Raw genomic sequence first — 17,121 nt, 5'->3', positions numbered from 1 at the left:
TTACAAAGAAGGGAAGCAGATGCCTTTCCTTCAGAATTATAGGCGCTACAAGGGGAGAAAATCTAGTTGACTGGTAGCAAAGTAAAGAGCTGCAAGATGAAGTCAATGGAAGTCCAGACTGGGAGAGTCAGATATATAAAATTATAACATTTGGGACTAGAGATCCCACGTTCTAATCTTATAGGCACAGGAGCAGAGATTGGAACAGGAGGTGGCAGGGACTTAGGGAGGTGGGGGTTGGAAGATACCGTTGGAGAAAGGCTGTGTGAAAATGGTTGGCACGAATCTCTAAGGTGAGCAGTAGAATCAACACAGCATCTATATTTTCTGCAGTTATGGGAATGATACACGCAAACAAAGCAGAGGGTAGCCAAAGACTGAAAGTAAAGTGAGTACCAAGGAGGCAAGAGAGTGATGATGTTTGCAAAGAAGCAGCCATTAAGTGAGAACTTGTGAGAGCATGCTGGGCGGGGCTTATTGTGCCTGAGTTGTGGTACTCAGAACCCACATGAAAAGCCAGGCACAATGGCTCACGCTTGTTATCCCAGCACTGGTGGTGCCCTGGAACTCCCTAGCCAGTCAACCAAGCCAAATCCGTGATCTCAAGCTCAGGGACAGGCTCTGAGCAACCAGTACTGAACTGAACGAAAAGGGGAAAGTGAGCCGAGCACCTGCGTTCATCTCTCTTTGCTTCCTGACTGCAGACGCCATTATGGCCGGCTGCTTCAGGCTCATGACCCCATGACTTCCCCACCATGATGGACTGTACCCCCAAACAATGGGTCAAAATAAACCCCCTGTTCATCAAGCTGCTTTTATCAGGTATTGGTCATGGCAATGGGAAAAGCAACTAATACAGATCCATAAGCTCAGAGAGTTAAAGAAGTGCAGGGATTTTTTTTTTCAGACGGTGAACTTCTCTGAGAAGTGGAATTCCAAGCACATGGATGGATTTTAAAATATGTCGGAAATGTAAAACAATTTAAAGTGCAGGCTTGCTGCAGGAACTAGCAGGACCTTGATTATGATAAAGTGGACGCCCTGGAAACGGAGCCTGCTTCTAAATAAATAGAGGCTTTCAGAGCCAGTCAGAAAGGTACGGCTCATCTCCACCGCTGTTGGGGGCGAAGTTGTCTAAACGTTTGGAAGAGAAAAAAAGAAGTGAGATCTCGCCTCATGCCTTACACCAAAATAAATTTCAAATGGATTTGAAAGTCGAATATGAAAAAGAAACAAAATAGCGAAAGAAAACACAGGTGAATACTTCACTGCCCTCGGAAAGGGCAAGGAGTTCCTAAGCCTGGGAGAAATGGAAGAAAACACTTTGGTGGTTTTGACTGTGAAACTTGGGCTCCTCTGTGTTTCCAGATGCATACAGAATTAAATATAAGCACAGAGTGCGACAATAAGGGAAAGGGCACTGCCACACACATCCAAACCTCCTGACCAGTGGGAATCCAGCTTACTTCCCAGAGGAAACCTAAGTAATAAGTCAGAGAAAAAGGCTTTCAAGCGGCCGGATTACTATATAGGGAAAGACTGCTAAGCTTCAGGGAAAAAAAAAAAAAATCAAGAGTCAAAATTATAATGCTGTTCTTTATTTTTCTTTCTTTAATCCTTAATGTGATTTTGGTAAGACATTGGTACAACTTTGGGGGGAGCCATTAGACAATATATCAGGTCTTGAGTGTGTTTTGGTATCTTTGAATCTGCTTTTTAAGAATGCAGTCCAAGAAGAAAAGCAGAATTTTGTGTATGATGATGATCAGTTGCTATGTTATCTACAAAAGTGGGGAATTTTAAACCTTACAAATGATCCAAACTGAGCATAGATTTTACAGTTGCTACAAGCTAGAATAATGGGCGCTGTGTTTTAAAATGATATTTTGTTAAGTTTTCCTAAGACTGACTTTTAAACTACCATAAGATGGTATGAGTTCTATAAGAAATAGATATTGCAGGCTAGAGATGTGGCTCAGTAATGAAGTGATCGTCTGGCACGTGCAAAGCCCTGGGCCTAATGCCCAGCTCTCCAATCAACCAACCAATATCATACTATAGATGTCTTTACAGGACAGTGACTGTCGTCTACAAAACATTGCCAACATCAATCCTCTCTTTTGGTGGAAGCGCAATTGCCTTTCATTTCCTTCATTATACTTTATGCATTTAAATAATTTTTTGATGACTATGCGTTGTTCCTACAAGGAGAAATAATCTTTTTTGTTGTTGTTGTTTTGTTGTTGTTTCAAACAGAATTTCTTTGTGTAGCCTTGGCTGTCCTGGAACTCACTCTGTAGACCAGGCTGGCCTCGAACTCACAGAGATCCACCTGCCTCTGCCCCCCAAGTGACTTCCCGTGTTTGTGTAATGATCTTATCAGTTTCCCACAACTAGCAAATATTTCTCACCATCTTCTCTTTTGGAATTCTAGAACATTAGTAGAAGATGTTTCCAGGTATGGAAGTGCGTATCCATTATCCCAATACCTGGGAGGCTGCGGGGAGAGGCCACACTCAAGGCCAAGCAGGGCTATATAGTAAGGCTTTATTTTTGGTGAAGAAAGGGGTAGAAAGGGGGAGAGAAGGAGAGGGAGAGGGAAAGGTAAGGGAGGGAAAGAGAGAGACAGAGAGAGGAGAGAGAGCCCACAACTGACTGCTGAATACCATGCCCATTAAATTCTTTGTTCAGCTGCCTTTGTTTGAGTGGTTCCTGTTTCACAATTAGGGGACACTGGATTTACTGGGGCAGAAATCCACCCTTATGATGAAGTAGTGAGTTAAAATAACAAGATTCCATGAACACATTTTTAAACAAGGGACATCTTAATTCCTTGAATTCAGATTTGTGGTCATGCATGGTGGGGAGGGGGTGGCTGAGCAGATGTATTATCGGTGTCTCTCACTCCTCTTGCCCTTGACTCTGGCAATAAGGAAACAAAGATCACGGAATTTGTGAGTCATTGTTTATTAACACGAAAGAGATCAGATCAGAAACTGTGCTTGTGATCACAGGAGGTATCGGCAGGCTTAAAACAGCACGGTTAGAGCAAATGCAGCAAGCCAGACAACCGAGACCCACCAAGTGACCTGAATCTCATTGATGCCCAAACAGCAATTGTTCTTTGCTGAAGATGCCTTTGCATTTTATTTCTTAGCAAAGTTCCACATGTAATGATTTTCCTAGAAACCTAGAGCAAATGGCCCTGCATGGAACACTTTTTTTTCCTGAAAGCTAACAAAACATCCCATGCCTTTGTCTTTGAGCGGTCTGAGGCTCTTCAAATCCTTTGGTGTCTTCTGGGTAAGCACTTGACTCCGATTGGCCTGGGTTTAGTCTCCCTGGAAAAGGTCTGTTCGGCTTTTCCCTTGTGCCTTAGCCCCTCCAAATGGACACTCTGTGTACTGCAGCCCAAAGCACAAGACTCTGAAGCTCTGTCGGCTCCAGCTTCTCTATCATCAAGAATCCACTAAGCACACATGGCTTCTGCCTTCCCCTTTGTTGACCCTATGGTGATGTCTGGGGTGAGGAAGTGTTTGTCCCCCATCCCTGTGTTTCCATCAGTCTGCAGAGATCTGACAGGCAGGGCTGGCAGGAGGCTGGAAACACGGAGAACCAGATTGTTATTCCAAAGTTGGGACAAGGGGACATGAGGTGGCTAAAGGGTTGTGCTCCAGGTAGGGTATGCCCAGGGATGGGGTAGCATGAACCCAGAACCACAGGGCAAGGGTGGTGTAGAGACTCGTGTGCATGGCAGGTACTAATACTGCATGCATAACAAGGTGCTGTACTTGCGGTAGGTGTTCAAAACAATAGCAAGGAAACCATGAGTCCTTGGGGATTATGTAAATCCTACATATGATAGGTTGGGTTGAAATAAATGTTTAGCTTCCTTAACCAGTCAGCTGAAACCAATGTCAGCTCCAGAGTTAATACCACCATGTGTGTGGTGAAGGTAAATATGAGAGTGGAGCATGCTAAAGACTTAAGTGGAAATGTTGAAAAAGCATGGCATGTTCATAGCTGCCTCGGACCCCAGCACTGGGGCGGCAGAGTAGGAGGAAGGCAGGTTCGAGGCCAGCCTGGGCTACGTAGCAAGATTATGCCTCAAAAAACAAAATAGAAATAAAAAACAAACAAAAAGTCTTTGTTTAAGTAAATGGTGGGAGACTCTGGTTATTAATATATTCTTTAGTTTCAAGATTAGAACCTTCTAGAAATGCTGTAACAGGTGCCACCGAAGTGCTCATGGGAAATTGCTCACTGGTCCTTTGTTCCTGGGAGGAGAATGTCATTTCTTGTTGCCTCCAGTCACATATTGTATTCCCTTGGCAACCTACAGAGTGTCGACTCTTCCTTGTTGCTTGCTTGAAGAGTCAGTTGTCTCTTCGTGCTGGACAGAGCCGGCGACTACTGGGCGCTCAAGCATGGAGGCCCATGTTCACACTAGCGATGAATGTGCCACAGCCATCCTGGACCGGTGCCCTCATTTGTAGTTCCCAGTCGGCATCAAGCCCCAGCAGCTTCTTGTTCTCTATTCTCTGGAACCCTCCCAACTCCCAGATGGCCTTGCTCCACTCAGGCCTCTGTAACAAGATACCATACCATAGCTTATAGATAGCAGAAATTCATTCGTGACTCAGGCAGGGAAGATACAATCAAGGCACTAGCAGCTGCTGTATCCTTGAAAACCCATGTCCTAATTCTGAAATAATGCTTTCTCACTGGGTCCTCGAAAGTTCCCTAAAGCCTATTTTAGAAAGACACAAATTCCATTCATGAGGGGTCCATCCTCCTGACCTAATCACCTTCCTAAGCTCCAGCTTGTAGTACCATTGTCTAGGTACTAGAATTACGTGTTAACTGGGTAAGGAATTGCAAGCATTTAGACCATGGTATGAACCTCTTCCCATCCCCAGGCAGAGGGAGATAATATGCTCTCCAGACATACAAGCTCTTCAGGATGTAAAGAGAGAGGTCAGTCTCTTGGCCCTCAGAGAGCTGTCTCTCCTAGTGCACATGCTACATACAGATGTCCTCCAGCCAGGGCCCGAGAGTGGCTTCCGATGTCATAGAAAGTGTAACTCTGTGTCAAGACATGACTTGAGACACAGAATGAGCGGGGATGATGGCGCAGTTGATGAAGTGCTTGCCCCGAAGCATGAGGACCCAAGTTCAATTCCCCCCAGAAGCTACAGGAAAAGAAAAAGACAACTTTGTCAGGATATGCTGGGGTGGTAGATACAGGTGGATCCCTGGGACTCGGTGGCCAGACAGCCTAACTTACCTTGTGACACCAAGGCCAATCTTAAAATAACAAGGTTGATAACATCCAAGGAACAACAGCCAAGGCGGTCCTCCAGCAGTCTGAATGCATGTACATACATGCACCTGCATGCAGAGAGAGGGGGGGGGAAGTGTGGGGCGGTGAAAGTGTCTCTTAGGGAGTTTTAGGATGCCCTATTACAGCAAGTTAAAGCCTTAAGAATGTAACCTGGTAACGTCACTTCCCTGACCCTCTCCTATGTGTCCCAACCGGAACCAGCTAGACCCTTCCCTCTGCTGGAGCTCCCTGTGCACACCTGATGGCCTGTAAGGTTTGTGGTCAGTTCTGCCACAGGGTCCCCTGCCAGTGTGCTCACCGGCACCTGTGCCATACCCCAGTTGTGTCGAGACCGGCCTCTCCGCACCATTTAAGAGTCTGAGTCAGAATTCCTAAACCAGGAACCCTGCCTTATTGCTAGACAGCTGGACCACCCCCAAAGCGTCCCATGGGAAGGGCACTCAGCAAATCCTGTTCCGGAAGCAATCTGTCACTCCACCGGTTTCCCCGTCAGCATTTGCAGGGAGTTCTGTCTCCTGGCAGGGAACTGGCTCACAGCTCCACGCTGGAACTGGCAGCCTCTTAGAGACAGTTTCTCCTTCTCAGCATCATCAGATGAGGCCCAGAGTAAAGGCGCAAACAAGCCTTAAGAACAGCGTGTTCTTCGCAGTAACATGCTGGGAAAGCTGGGCTTAGAGAAATCTGAGCGCTCGGTGATGTCCTGGAGTCACACGTGCCAAACTGGCTGTCCAACCTTTTCCCTCCTGATCCCATCCATTGACTGATTGGGAAGCTCTTGAACTTCGCACTCTGTTCTGTAAACACCCAGATTGGCCTGGGAACAGAAGACAGGTCAGCCTTTGCCTCCCATGCTCCTGGGCACATGTTCCTTAAATACTCCTGTTTCTGAAGTGACTTGCCATGGAAAGAATGGTCCCATCGGTGCCTAATCTTGCTCACTGCTTGCTCATAGTTCCTAGGTGGAGCTGAAGTGTGGAAGGCAGTTGTGCCTGATCAGTGTGAGATTTGCCCTGTGGAAACAGGTCATGGCCAGATCAGGCGCTTAGAGGAAGAGGCTGTGTATCAGACTTGTCCTGGAGGGCAGGGTAGGGAAAAAGAAACGAGTGCAAATGCACATGAGATGAGGATGTGCATGTGTGCCTGCATGGGTGCGTGTATGCATGCCTGCATGGGTGTGTGCATGCATACCTCCACCTTATTTTTTGAGACAGGACCTTTCACTGTCCTGTGGCTCACCAACTGGCTAGACTGGCTGACCAGTAAGGTCCCGGGATCCTCCTGTCTCCACCTTCCTTCATGTTTGTGTTACAAGCACATGCTGGCCCTCCATTCTCTTTTGGCCCTATGTCTTCCAGGCACTATTTGTCTTTGACGAGTATCTACAGGAGTCTTGGGGAACCAGTTCTTTTCAGGAGCAGCTAGGACTTCCCCTGTGGCCTCTCTGGTATCAATGCCACTGCATGCTCTTGATCTCTGTGTCTCAGTGACACCAGGGTCTTTCTTGATTCACTCCCTGGACAACTGTTGGTTCTGAGGCAGACACTACAGAGACCACTTGTGACTGGAACACACTGTTAGTTTGACAGTTGAATCCCAGAAGCCACTAGGACCACAACTTTGAGTCAGATGCTACAGTCCCTTTTGCCAAGTTCAAGGCATCAAGCAGACGTGCAGTTCTCTACCTGTTTTCATCCAGGAACAGCCCTGGACCGGCCCTGAGCCTGTTGTATGTGTCTTCACTTGGCTCTCTGTGCTTGGCCTGCTCTCACCCACCCTTCAAAGGAAGGGTGTTTGCTCTCATCTCTTAGCCCTCCCCACCTCCTAGCTGAGACCAATTTCACCAGCTCTTCACCGGGACTGTGTCTGTCTATTCTGAGACAAGAGATGATTGCAATCTATGAAATTACAGGCTCATCCTGGCTTGGCCACTCATTAGCTTTATGTAGTGAACATGTTATTCAGCCTCTTGTCTATCCTTGGGTTCCACCAGCACAGCACTTTGTTATCGTAAAGAACTCAGAACAGTGACTACCACTTGGTGATCCCCCCAACTACTGCCACCATTACCACACGATGCTCATTATCTTCTTGGGTACCAGAGGACCAAGAATCTGAATTCACCCTCAATCTCGGTACCACATGGCCCCATCAGTCCTGCTCAGTGGAGAAGCGAAGTGCATGCTCTCTCACTGTGTACCCTCTCCTCCTCCCCCCACCCTTCTCTCTTTCTCCCCTCCCCCCTCTTCCCCTTCCCTTTCTTCCACACATCTCTGCCTAAGCCTCGAAATCCCATCAAGTTTCTCTGGCATTAAATTTATATTCAAATGTGATCATATTTTCATAAGAAATCAATTTGTAGGTCCATGGCTTTTGAATGACAGTCTGAGCGTCTGATCATCAGTCAAAATAACTAATTTCCAGAGTTGAAAGTCCCCCTTTGTCGCAGAGATGTGGCATATGGGTTTGGTAGTCAGCACCCTCTCCTCACCTGATTATCGCAGGACTCCAGGCTCTTCGGGCCTCAGACACTAAACCTCGCCATTGTCTGCATTCATCCACCCACTGCCACCCTCAGAGAAGCTGAAATTCACATTCTTTTGCTGTCAGTGACCTCAAGCAAAGAAAACTTGCTGTTTTTCTGCAATGTCAGAGAACATGATTTTTGCTTACACAGGGTAAGGTGTGGTATTATAAAATTTGTTTGCTCTTGTTTTCAACTGCTGGGATGGGAGTGGGAGAGGCCTTCACTGGGTCAGCTCACAGGAAACAGTCCTGGCTTTTACAGCGAGTCCCTGTTTTGAGCCTTTGTCCTTTCTGTTGGCTTGTAAGCAGAAGCCATGAACAAGGATGCTCTCAGAAGGGGAAAAAGCAGCAAAAAATAAGGAATTATTTTCTAATGCAAAACAGATCATTTAAAGGGCTGACTTGCCATTGAACTTGAAGGCAGTTGATTTTTGTGCACAACCAAACAATGTCCCTCTGTATCTGTGAACCCTGAATGGGCAGGGTTACTGCCGGTCAGTGCTGACACATCCAGGCTGTAGGCAAGAGAATGCAGCTGTGTGTTCCCCGGAGCTTCTAATTCCTGGGCCTGTGGCTGGACCCACTGGAGCCTCTTGACCTGTTCTCCACCACAGTGCCCCATGGCAACCCCAGAGCAAGTTTGAAATCCAAAAGGACACCAGGAGGCAGAAACGGGGAGCATGGTGGGTATATTCTGTGGCATTGGCCTGCATCTAACCTCTATCCTAGCTGGTGTTCATGGATGTGCATGAACATTATTTGTGCTTCATAATTCATACCACACAGAGTCTCTAAACTAAGAAGCCATCTAGAAGATTCTCTGATGGATTAAGAACTGCACTGATATTTTTTTCAAACTCCCACACTATTTTGGAACACTTAGAAGCTGACTATTGTAGATAGGAGGGAGAGTTGGTATGTGTACCTATGCATGTGTGTACATGTATGTACAGAGGCCAGAGGTCAACTGCTGGTATCATTCCAGAGGGTCCATCCACCTTCCTTTTTGAGACAAGCCCTCTCATCGGCCTGAGACTCACTAAGTAGGCTAATCTGCCTGGTCAGTAAGACCTAGGTAGGTATCCTCCTGTCTCCACCTCCACAGTACTGGGGTCACAAGCATGCTTCACCACGCCTGGGTTTTTGCTCTTTCTCATGTGGTTTCTGGGGGAACCAATCTCAGGTCCTCACTCTTGCAAAGCAAGCACTTCATGGATTGAGCTCTCTCCTCAGCTCCATATACTTTCTTCACCCTGAGGGAACAGCCTGGCCTCCTGGGCCAAACAAGAGGCCTGGGTAATGGTGGTGGCAGCAATGACAGTGCTGACAATGTTGCAGATAGCTAATACTGACTTAATGTTAACACCCCCGCTAGTAGCAGCAGCGGTGTGATGACATGGAACACTGTCACTAGTCTAGGTACTCTTTGAAATACTGTACATGTATCAATGTATTCAGTTTTCAGTTACCCTGTGTGATGCGCAACATCACTGCCCCTACTTTACAGAAAAGCTGACTGAGAGGTTGAAATACTTCTCTAAAGCCGAAATAGCTAATGTGACATGCAAATGGTTGACCCCAACATGGGGGTCTCGTCACAGTGCCCGTGGGAAGTCAGACGTGCCTGCAGCATCCATTCAGGCAGCCCGTGTCCAATTTATTTCCTAAACATTCTGGGATGTTCGTTAAACGCTCACATGACTCAGGTCTCTGGGGTAGCAATTTGCTGATTTCAAAGAAAGCCTGGTAATGCCACCCCTGCCCGCCTGCCCACCTGCCTGTCTGAGTCCTTGCCTCTACTTCCCCCTGTCCATCAAGACCTGGACTAAATCATTGATTGGCCTTGTGGCTAAGGCTGCCACTTCATTCATTCTTCTGGGGCACTGTCTTAGTTTCCTTTCTTGTTGCTCTGATAAAATATTCTGACAAGAGCCTTTCAGCTCACAGTTCGAGGGGTACTCCATCATGGTGGGAAGTGGCCATTCACAAGGTCCAGGATCCCAGCCAGGGGATGGTGACACCCACACTGAGCAGCCCTTCCCCTCTCAGGTAACACAATGAAGATAATAGCACAGACATCCCCAGAAGCCCAGCTCTCAGATGATTCTAGATCCTGTCAACTCAAAGGTTTATGTCAGTCCAGAACCTTCAGAACCATCTCATGTACTGCCAACAGTCCATGTCCCCAGTGGTCCCTCCCCACAGGTGGAAACAGTGGGAAGGAATGAGACTCTGTAGTTGTTAGGGACGTGGACTATTCTGCAGCCTAAGAGTGCCAGGGTTGAAGGAAAGACAGTCTCAGCAAAGACCCCGAAGGCTCCTTTCTTGTCATAGTGTTAACCATCATGAATAGCCAAGATATTCCCATCTGTCAAGGCTGCCCAGTCCTCCAATCTGACGTGATTGTCCATCTGCCTAGGTCTGTCCTCGCTCCTAAACATTTATGTAAAACACACATGTCCTTGGCTCACCTAACTACCTGGAACAGGTACTTCACATGGGTGCTTCTCAGTCTTCATAAACTTATTTGAATATACCTTACCTGGAAATTATGTCTTCCGTTATCCAGAAATGATGTAACCTCTAACCCATGCTGGGTTCTTTCAGTGTTGGGCTCGACAGCCTATAATTTCTGAGCAGCCACCTCAAGGCAAAAAGTAGGAATATAATTAATATTTTACATTTCTGCTAAAGTCCTGGGATGACAGAATAGACTTTCCATTCTGAAATGGCCAACACTACAGCACAGATGTGTTTTTTCAACGAGTGTCTCCTACTTTTAATGGCTGTAGAACTGTTATGAGCTTCAAGGAATTTTTGTTTTTTTAACAGGGTTCCTCAATAGGGTATTGGGCCATTTCTACAGACCCCAAGGAGTGCAGTTAGTGATTCTGCAGGTTATGCACAAGGGAGAGGTAGATCTCTCCTATAGGCAGAGGGGCTGCATTTGGAAACTGAGTTAACATGGCAGGACTTGGGTGGAGGATTTCTTGTACCCATGGAGGTCGAAGGTCAACACTGGGTGTCTTCCTCAATCATTATCAACCTTATCCTTTAATTAATTAAAATTTTAATTATATGAATGGTATGAGTGCAGGTTTCCATGGAGATCAGAGGGATCAGATAGCCCTGGAGCTAGAATTAGAGATGGCTGTGATCTACCACTGTTGGTTCTGGTAATTGCCATGCCCAGCTTTTCCATAAGTGCTGGGGGTTGAACTCTGGCCTCTGCACTTGTACAGAAAGCACTTTTCTGACTAAGCTACCTCCATAGCTCCCATGACAAGACTTTCTTAAATTGAGCCAGTTGGTGGCACATACCTTTAGTCCTAACACTCAGGAGGCAGAGAGAGCCATGGCGTCTTTGCTGAGGCTGTCCTTCCTTCAACCCTGGCGCTCTCGGGCTGTGGAATAGTCCACCTCCCTAACAACTGCAGAGTCTCATTCCTTCCCGCTGGATTTTCCACCTGTGGGAAGGGACCACTGGGAACATGGACTGTTGGTAACTGGGAGATGGTTTCTGAAAGTTCTGAGCGGACATTCAAAGTTTTAAGTTCAGTGATGAGGAAGCCATTCCGTCTCCATTTCCTTCCATCCTCCTTTGTAATGCGGTGGGAGACTAGAATAACCTTAGTGTACTAACACGTAATTTCCTCTTTGTAGCTAGGAGAAAGCAGGCCTCTGCCATTGTGTCCAGCTAGAAACACACAACACAGATCTTCATTGGATTCATTTAATGGGAACTAACGGTTTAAAGCCAACAGTCTTGTTGGTTCATTTTCTATAGCTTGAAAAAATTTAAAGAAAAGTAAAATGGGCCATGGTCAGAGTCTGCATGTGGTGCCAGGGGTGCCAGTGGGGGCTTTAAACCTTCTGACTGTGGCTGTTCTGGAAACTGGCCTGGGAAACCTGGAAGCGCCTAATGCCTGAACCTCAACCCACCAACTGAGTTGAAATATCATAGCCACACATGGCAGCACCAGAATGCATACAGGGACATCCTGAGTTTTGAGCAGATGGACCCCCCAAGTTGGTCCCAGTTCACGTGTCCTGCCTGCCATCAATATCAGGACACTGTTTTCCTCCTGCAGTAAGAAATTAAGATTTGGTCTCGCTGTCTGCTTCAGTGGCATTTGGAATTGAGAACTCTTTTTATTTTCAGCTTAGATGATAATATCTCAGCAGGAAACCCGAGGCTTTAAATTCCATCAAGATCTTAACTCATCACCATTCAGAAAAGATGGGCCTTAAGTGAGTCCATTCACCGCCTGGCGGGCAGTGAATGAAAAGACATAAAAGCCAGTGGCAGGAGGCAAACCTGGAACTCTTGGTGGCCTGGATGAGATTCTTCATTCGCCTCTGGGATGTGACCTTCTTGCAGCCAACAGTCTCAGACATTCTAAGCACTTTCAGATTCTCCCTCAAGAGTTCAGTGAGGGAGGCCTGTGGCCCCTTGGCATGGCTGGCACGAGAGTTCCATTTTTACCTCCTGTCTTTTATCTTCTGTGATGCTGGAGTTTGGCCCTCTAGTGCTGCATAAGTTAAACCTTGAGTTCTCACATGGAGTCTCCAGTGGCTGAGTCCTGGAAGAAGTCTGACTCCATTCAGATTTTCCAATGGGTTGTAGAGACCCTCTAACTTACCGTTTCTGGCTCAGGAAACATTGAGGAAGAGGGTCGAAAGACAAGCCCAAGTATAGGATGTCTGCTGTGAGAGAGAATCTTCTCTAGGTAAGAGGGCGATGTACCTCTGAAACATTAACACTATGGTTGCTTAAGCAAGACCTACGTGATTGACACCGGTTGATATTCTGCTGCGGATGGGTAAAATCTCACAAAGCCCCCTAGATGAAGAGCTACAGGTAGTCATGGCTTCTAGGAGAGAAGATCAGCTTTCTCTAGTGAAGCGACCATGGTAGCTTATCTAGTCCCAAGTGGCCAGCCCTAAACACACACATACTAGCAACATTAAATATTACATAGACACATGTGTGCAAGCATGCATTCATGCATAACAATTATCAAAGAAGAGGTCATGAGTTTGAGGGGGTACACAGGAGAAGTTGCAGTGTTGAGGAAAAGGGTAGAAATGATGTAAATACTGTACTCATGTATAAAATTGTCAGAGACATTTTTAAAAAATAATATTTTAAATGTGCCTGAGATGTAGCGAGCATTCACACAATGATCTTTCCCCCCTTCTTTGCAAGTTCCCCAGCTTAGACAATGTATATAAGTTTCTTTATATACATTATTTCATTTTATTTCCTTATACGTTTATATCATCAGAATTATGACCCCAGTCATTTTTCTAGTTAAAGAAATGGGTTCAAAGACTTTAGCTCTGGCTTGGGTTTACACAGCAAAGGACAGGTTTGATGGTAGAGCCGTGGAGTGGAGCTGCCGAGCTGCAGAGCCCGTGCTGGTTGCCCTCAAGCTGGGTGGGATAGATGATGTCTCATGCAAGAAATGCATGGAAAGCCCACGTGCACTACTGGAGAAGACAGCCTCTGCTTCTCTGTGGCCTGCAGCCCTCGCCTGACTCACTCTCTCCTCAGAATATTTGAGTTCAGTGTCAGCTCCTTAGGTTAAGACTACTGAGTGAGAAAGACATAAGGCTGTGTCAGTGAGAATCAGCATATCGTGGGATAACAAGCTAGTACAGACAGTGCTTGACTTCGGTGTCTGCTTCTTGTGACATGCTGCCTGCCACATTTGAGCCCAAACACCCAGCATCTTTAGTATGTCTCCTCCCACTGCCAGCTCCGGGAACTGCTTCTAAATTTCCTCCATCGCTCGCTCTTCATAGTCAATGTACACCAATGGCCTGTGCTAGCTGGCCTGAGTTCTGGTGGTGTAATTTGGATTTCCAACCAACATACCATGTAATCACCTGGAGGCTTGATAAACAGATCTCTGGACCCTTACCTGGAACTCTGGTTCAGTACTTGATGTTAATAGTGCTGGTCCAGGGGCCATGGTGTGAGCACCTCTGGGTTAGAGAACCTCCTCACAGCTGACTGTGTCTGATGGTATGACATCATCAGGAAGTTGCCTTTGGAAGACAGTGACGGAGACATACTGCAGACAGACTCAGGCATATGAACTTTGTCATCTTCACAGGTAATGATTATTGCATTGATATGCAGTGGCTTTAGACAGCCAGCTACATCTAAGAGCACATTCCCCAGTGAGAAGGAAGTGCCTTTTCTTTGTAATTATGTGTTAATTCCCATGTTATTGTTTATGAAGCCAGGATATGCCCTGGGCCACCTATGGATCTTGTTAAAGTGAGGATTCAAAGTTTGTAATTTTTGAGGTGGGGACCAAGATGCTGCCCTGGGAATGAGCTCCTCCTGGATGATATTTGATGCACATTGGACAGCATTCCTGAATCCCAACCTGAAATGTCAGTGGTCCATCTCTACCATAAAATAAAAGCAAGTAGGGATCTTATTAGAAAAAAAAGTTGTTGGGCTACCTCCCTAGATCATTCTACTTTAATTCTGAGCCTTGGAACTTTAGCCCCTTTCTCAAGGGAATCCAAGGTACAACCAGGTTTAGGATCTGCCAGCTTTTATGCAGAAGAACAACTATACTTGGTAGACACTGAGTTGCCTGTGTAGCACTATGGGCCAGGCCTGGTGGTTGCCCAAATGGGGCAAGGGTCTCCTTTCCCTCTGGAAAACTGCAAGGTCATTGTGGTTTGAAAGAAAATGACCTCCCAAGAGAATGGCACTATTAGGAGGTATGGCCTTGTTGGAATAGGTTTGGTCTTGTTTAAGGAAGTGTGTCACTGTGGAGGCGGACTTTGAGGTCTCATCTATGTTCAAGTCATGTCCAGTGAAACAGAGTACTTCCTGTTGTCCGTGAGTCAAGATGTGGGAATCTGAGCTCCTTTTCCAGCTCCATGTCTGCCTGCGTGCCTCCGTGCCCCACCATGATGAGAATAGACGGAGCCTCTGACCTTTAATCACTTTTATTATTTTCCTTTATAAGAGTTGCCATGGTCACGGGGTCTCTTCACAGCAATTGAAACCCTAAGACAGACATCTAGCAATCTTGTTAAAATGCAGGTTCTGCTTCCATTGGTCTGAGTGGGACCCAGATTTGGGCATTTCTGTTAGGGTCTGGAATGTGGTCACTGCTGTTGTTTTAGACTTGTGCTTAGCCTGGAGGCTGAACTTTGAGGGCCCCTTTAACACCCACTGACTGTCAACAAAGATAGTAGACAACCTCATATTGAGTGACAGGGGCTTCTAATTCATCTCTTCTCCTCTCAGACAACATCTTCATTGTAGACAAAGGTTTAAAACATGTAGCCCAGGCTGGCTTTGAACTTGTTAAGTAGCCAAGGGTGGTCTTGTACCTCCACCTTCAAAGTGCTGGGACTGCAGGCATGTGACACTCCATCTAGCTACAAACACCGTCTTGGCATCCCTCATCCAGCATGGTGTCTATACCAATGCTGGCTCACACAAGTCAGCCTTCTAAATGGCAGCCTATAGAATGGGGAAAGATCTTCATCAACCCCACATCAGAGGGCTGACCTTCAAAATATACAAAGAGCTCAAGAAATTGGTCATCAAAAGAACAAATAATCCAATAAAAGAAATGGGGTACAGACCTAAACAGAGATTTCTCAAATTCTCATCAAAAATGGCTGAAAGACACTTAAGAAAATGCTCAACATCCTTAGCCATCAGAGAAATGCAAATCAAAGCAACTCTGAGATTCCATCTTACACTTGTAAGAATGGCCAAGATCAAAAACACTGATGACAACTTATGCTGGTGAGGTTGTGGGGAAAAGGGAACACTCCTGCATTGCTGATGGGAATGCAAGCTGGTACAGCCCCTTTGGATATCAGTGTGGCGATTTCTCAGAAAATTAGGAAACAACCTTCCTCAAGACCCAGTAATACCACTTTTGGGTATATACCCAAAAGATGCTCAATTGTACCACAAGTACATGTACTCAACTATGTTCATAGTAGCATTAATTGTCATAGCCAAAATCTAGAAACAACCTAAATGCCCCTCGACTGAAGAATGGATAAGGAAAATGTGGTACATTTACACAGTGGAGTACTACACAGCAGAAAAGAATAATGACATCTTGAAATTTGCAGGCAAATGGATGGATCTAGAAACCATCATATTGAGTGAGGTAACCCAGACTCAGAAAGACAAGTATCACATGTACTCACTCATATTCAGCTTTTAGACATAAAGCAAAGAAAAACCAGCATACAATTCACAATCCCAGAGAACCTAGACAACAAAGAGGACCCTAAGAGAGACATACATGGATCTAATTTACATGGGAAGTAGAAAAAGACAAGATCTCCTGAGCAGATCTTGGAGCATGGGGGCCATGAGAAAGGGTAGAAGGGGGGGGGGAAGGAAAGGAGCAGAGAAAAAAATATAGCTCAATAAAAACAGTTTAAAAAAAAAACAAGTCAGTGTTCTTTCTCTTATGTTTTCTTTTCTTTTTCCCTTCACAGTACGAGATGCAAAAAATCTAATCCCCATGGATCCGAATGGGCTCTCAGATCCTTACGTGAAGCTGAAACTCATCCCTGACCCCAAGAATGAAAGCAAACAGAAAACCAAGACCATCCGCTCCACACTAAACCCTCAGTGGAACGAGTCCTTCACATTGTAAGTGTTCTTCCCTGTCCTGTGATGATCTGTGCCCCCACCTGCCGCATACGGCCGACCCTGTTATTAGAGACATGGGCGGGGAGAGTGGTGAAGGCTGCAGGGATGAGGACATGGAGATAACCACACTCTCCCCACAGTGATGATCAGTTCCTGCTCTGCAACAAAGGAAAAAAGATTTTTGAGGTGTTACAGACCCAAAAAAAAAAAAAAACATATAAGATGTGTTCCATCTCTTGATGGACTTAGTTCTTTTGAGAGCTAGGAGAGGGTATGAAGCAATAATTGAATAATTTTTGCAGCCAAGAACAGTGAACGTGTGGTGTAGAAAGCACTGCTGCTCCTGAAATAGAGAAAACAGACTCACTTCTAAACAGGGAAAAGTTCCTCAAGGAGGTGACATTTGAGCCTGGTCTTGGAAGAGTGACAGAAATCCCCAAACAGAGATGAAGGAAGGGGAAGAATGGCAGGAAAGAGTGAAGAATCAGGGGCGAGGGAGCACTCACAGGAGGGAGCATGGGAGTATGGGGACATACTCAAGAAGCACTTCCTCTGTGTACAGCCGGAAGAAAATATGTCTGTCTGTCTGTAA

At 46.0% G+C, this 17,121-nt stretch overlaps 1 protein-coding gene across 1 annotated transcript in view; it reads left to right on the top strand.

Annotated features, from left to right (window-relative positions):
• Positions 1-17,121, top strand: part of Prkca (protein kinase C alpha) — a 396,507-nt gene that overhangs the window by 301,948 nt on the left and 77,438 nt on the right. Inside the window, exon 6 of the mRNA XM_057773855.1 lies at positions 16,373-16,529. Within this exon, the coding sequence (XP_057629838.1) occupies positions 16,373-16,529 (157 nt within the window). The remainder of the gene's footprint in view (positions 1-16,372; positions 16,530-17,121) is intronic.

Source organism: Chionomys nivalis, chromosome 7, assembly GCF_950005125.1.
Source record: "Chionomys nivalis chromosome 7, mChiNiv1.1, whole genome shotgun sequence".
In the NCBI taxonomy this organism is placed as follows: domain Eukaryota; kingdom Metazoa; phylum Chordata; class Mammalia; order Rodentia; family Cricetidae; genus Chionomys; species Chionomys nivalis.
Note: the sequence above shows the minus strand (reverse complement) of the source record. Positions and strands in the feature narration are given on the sequence as shown.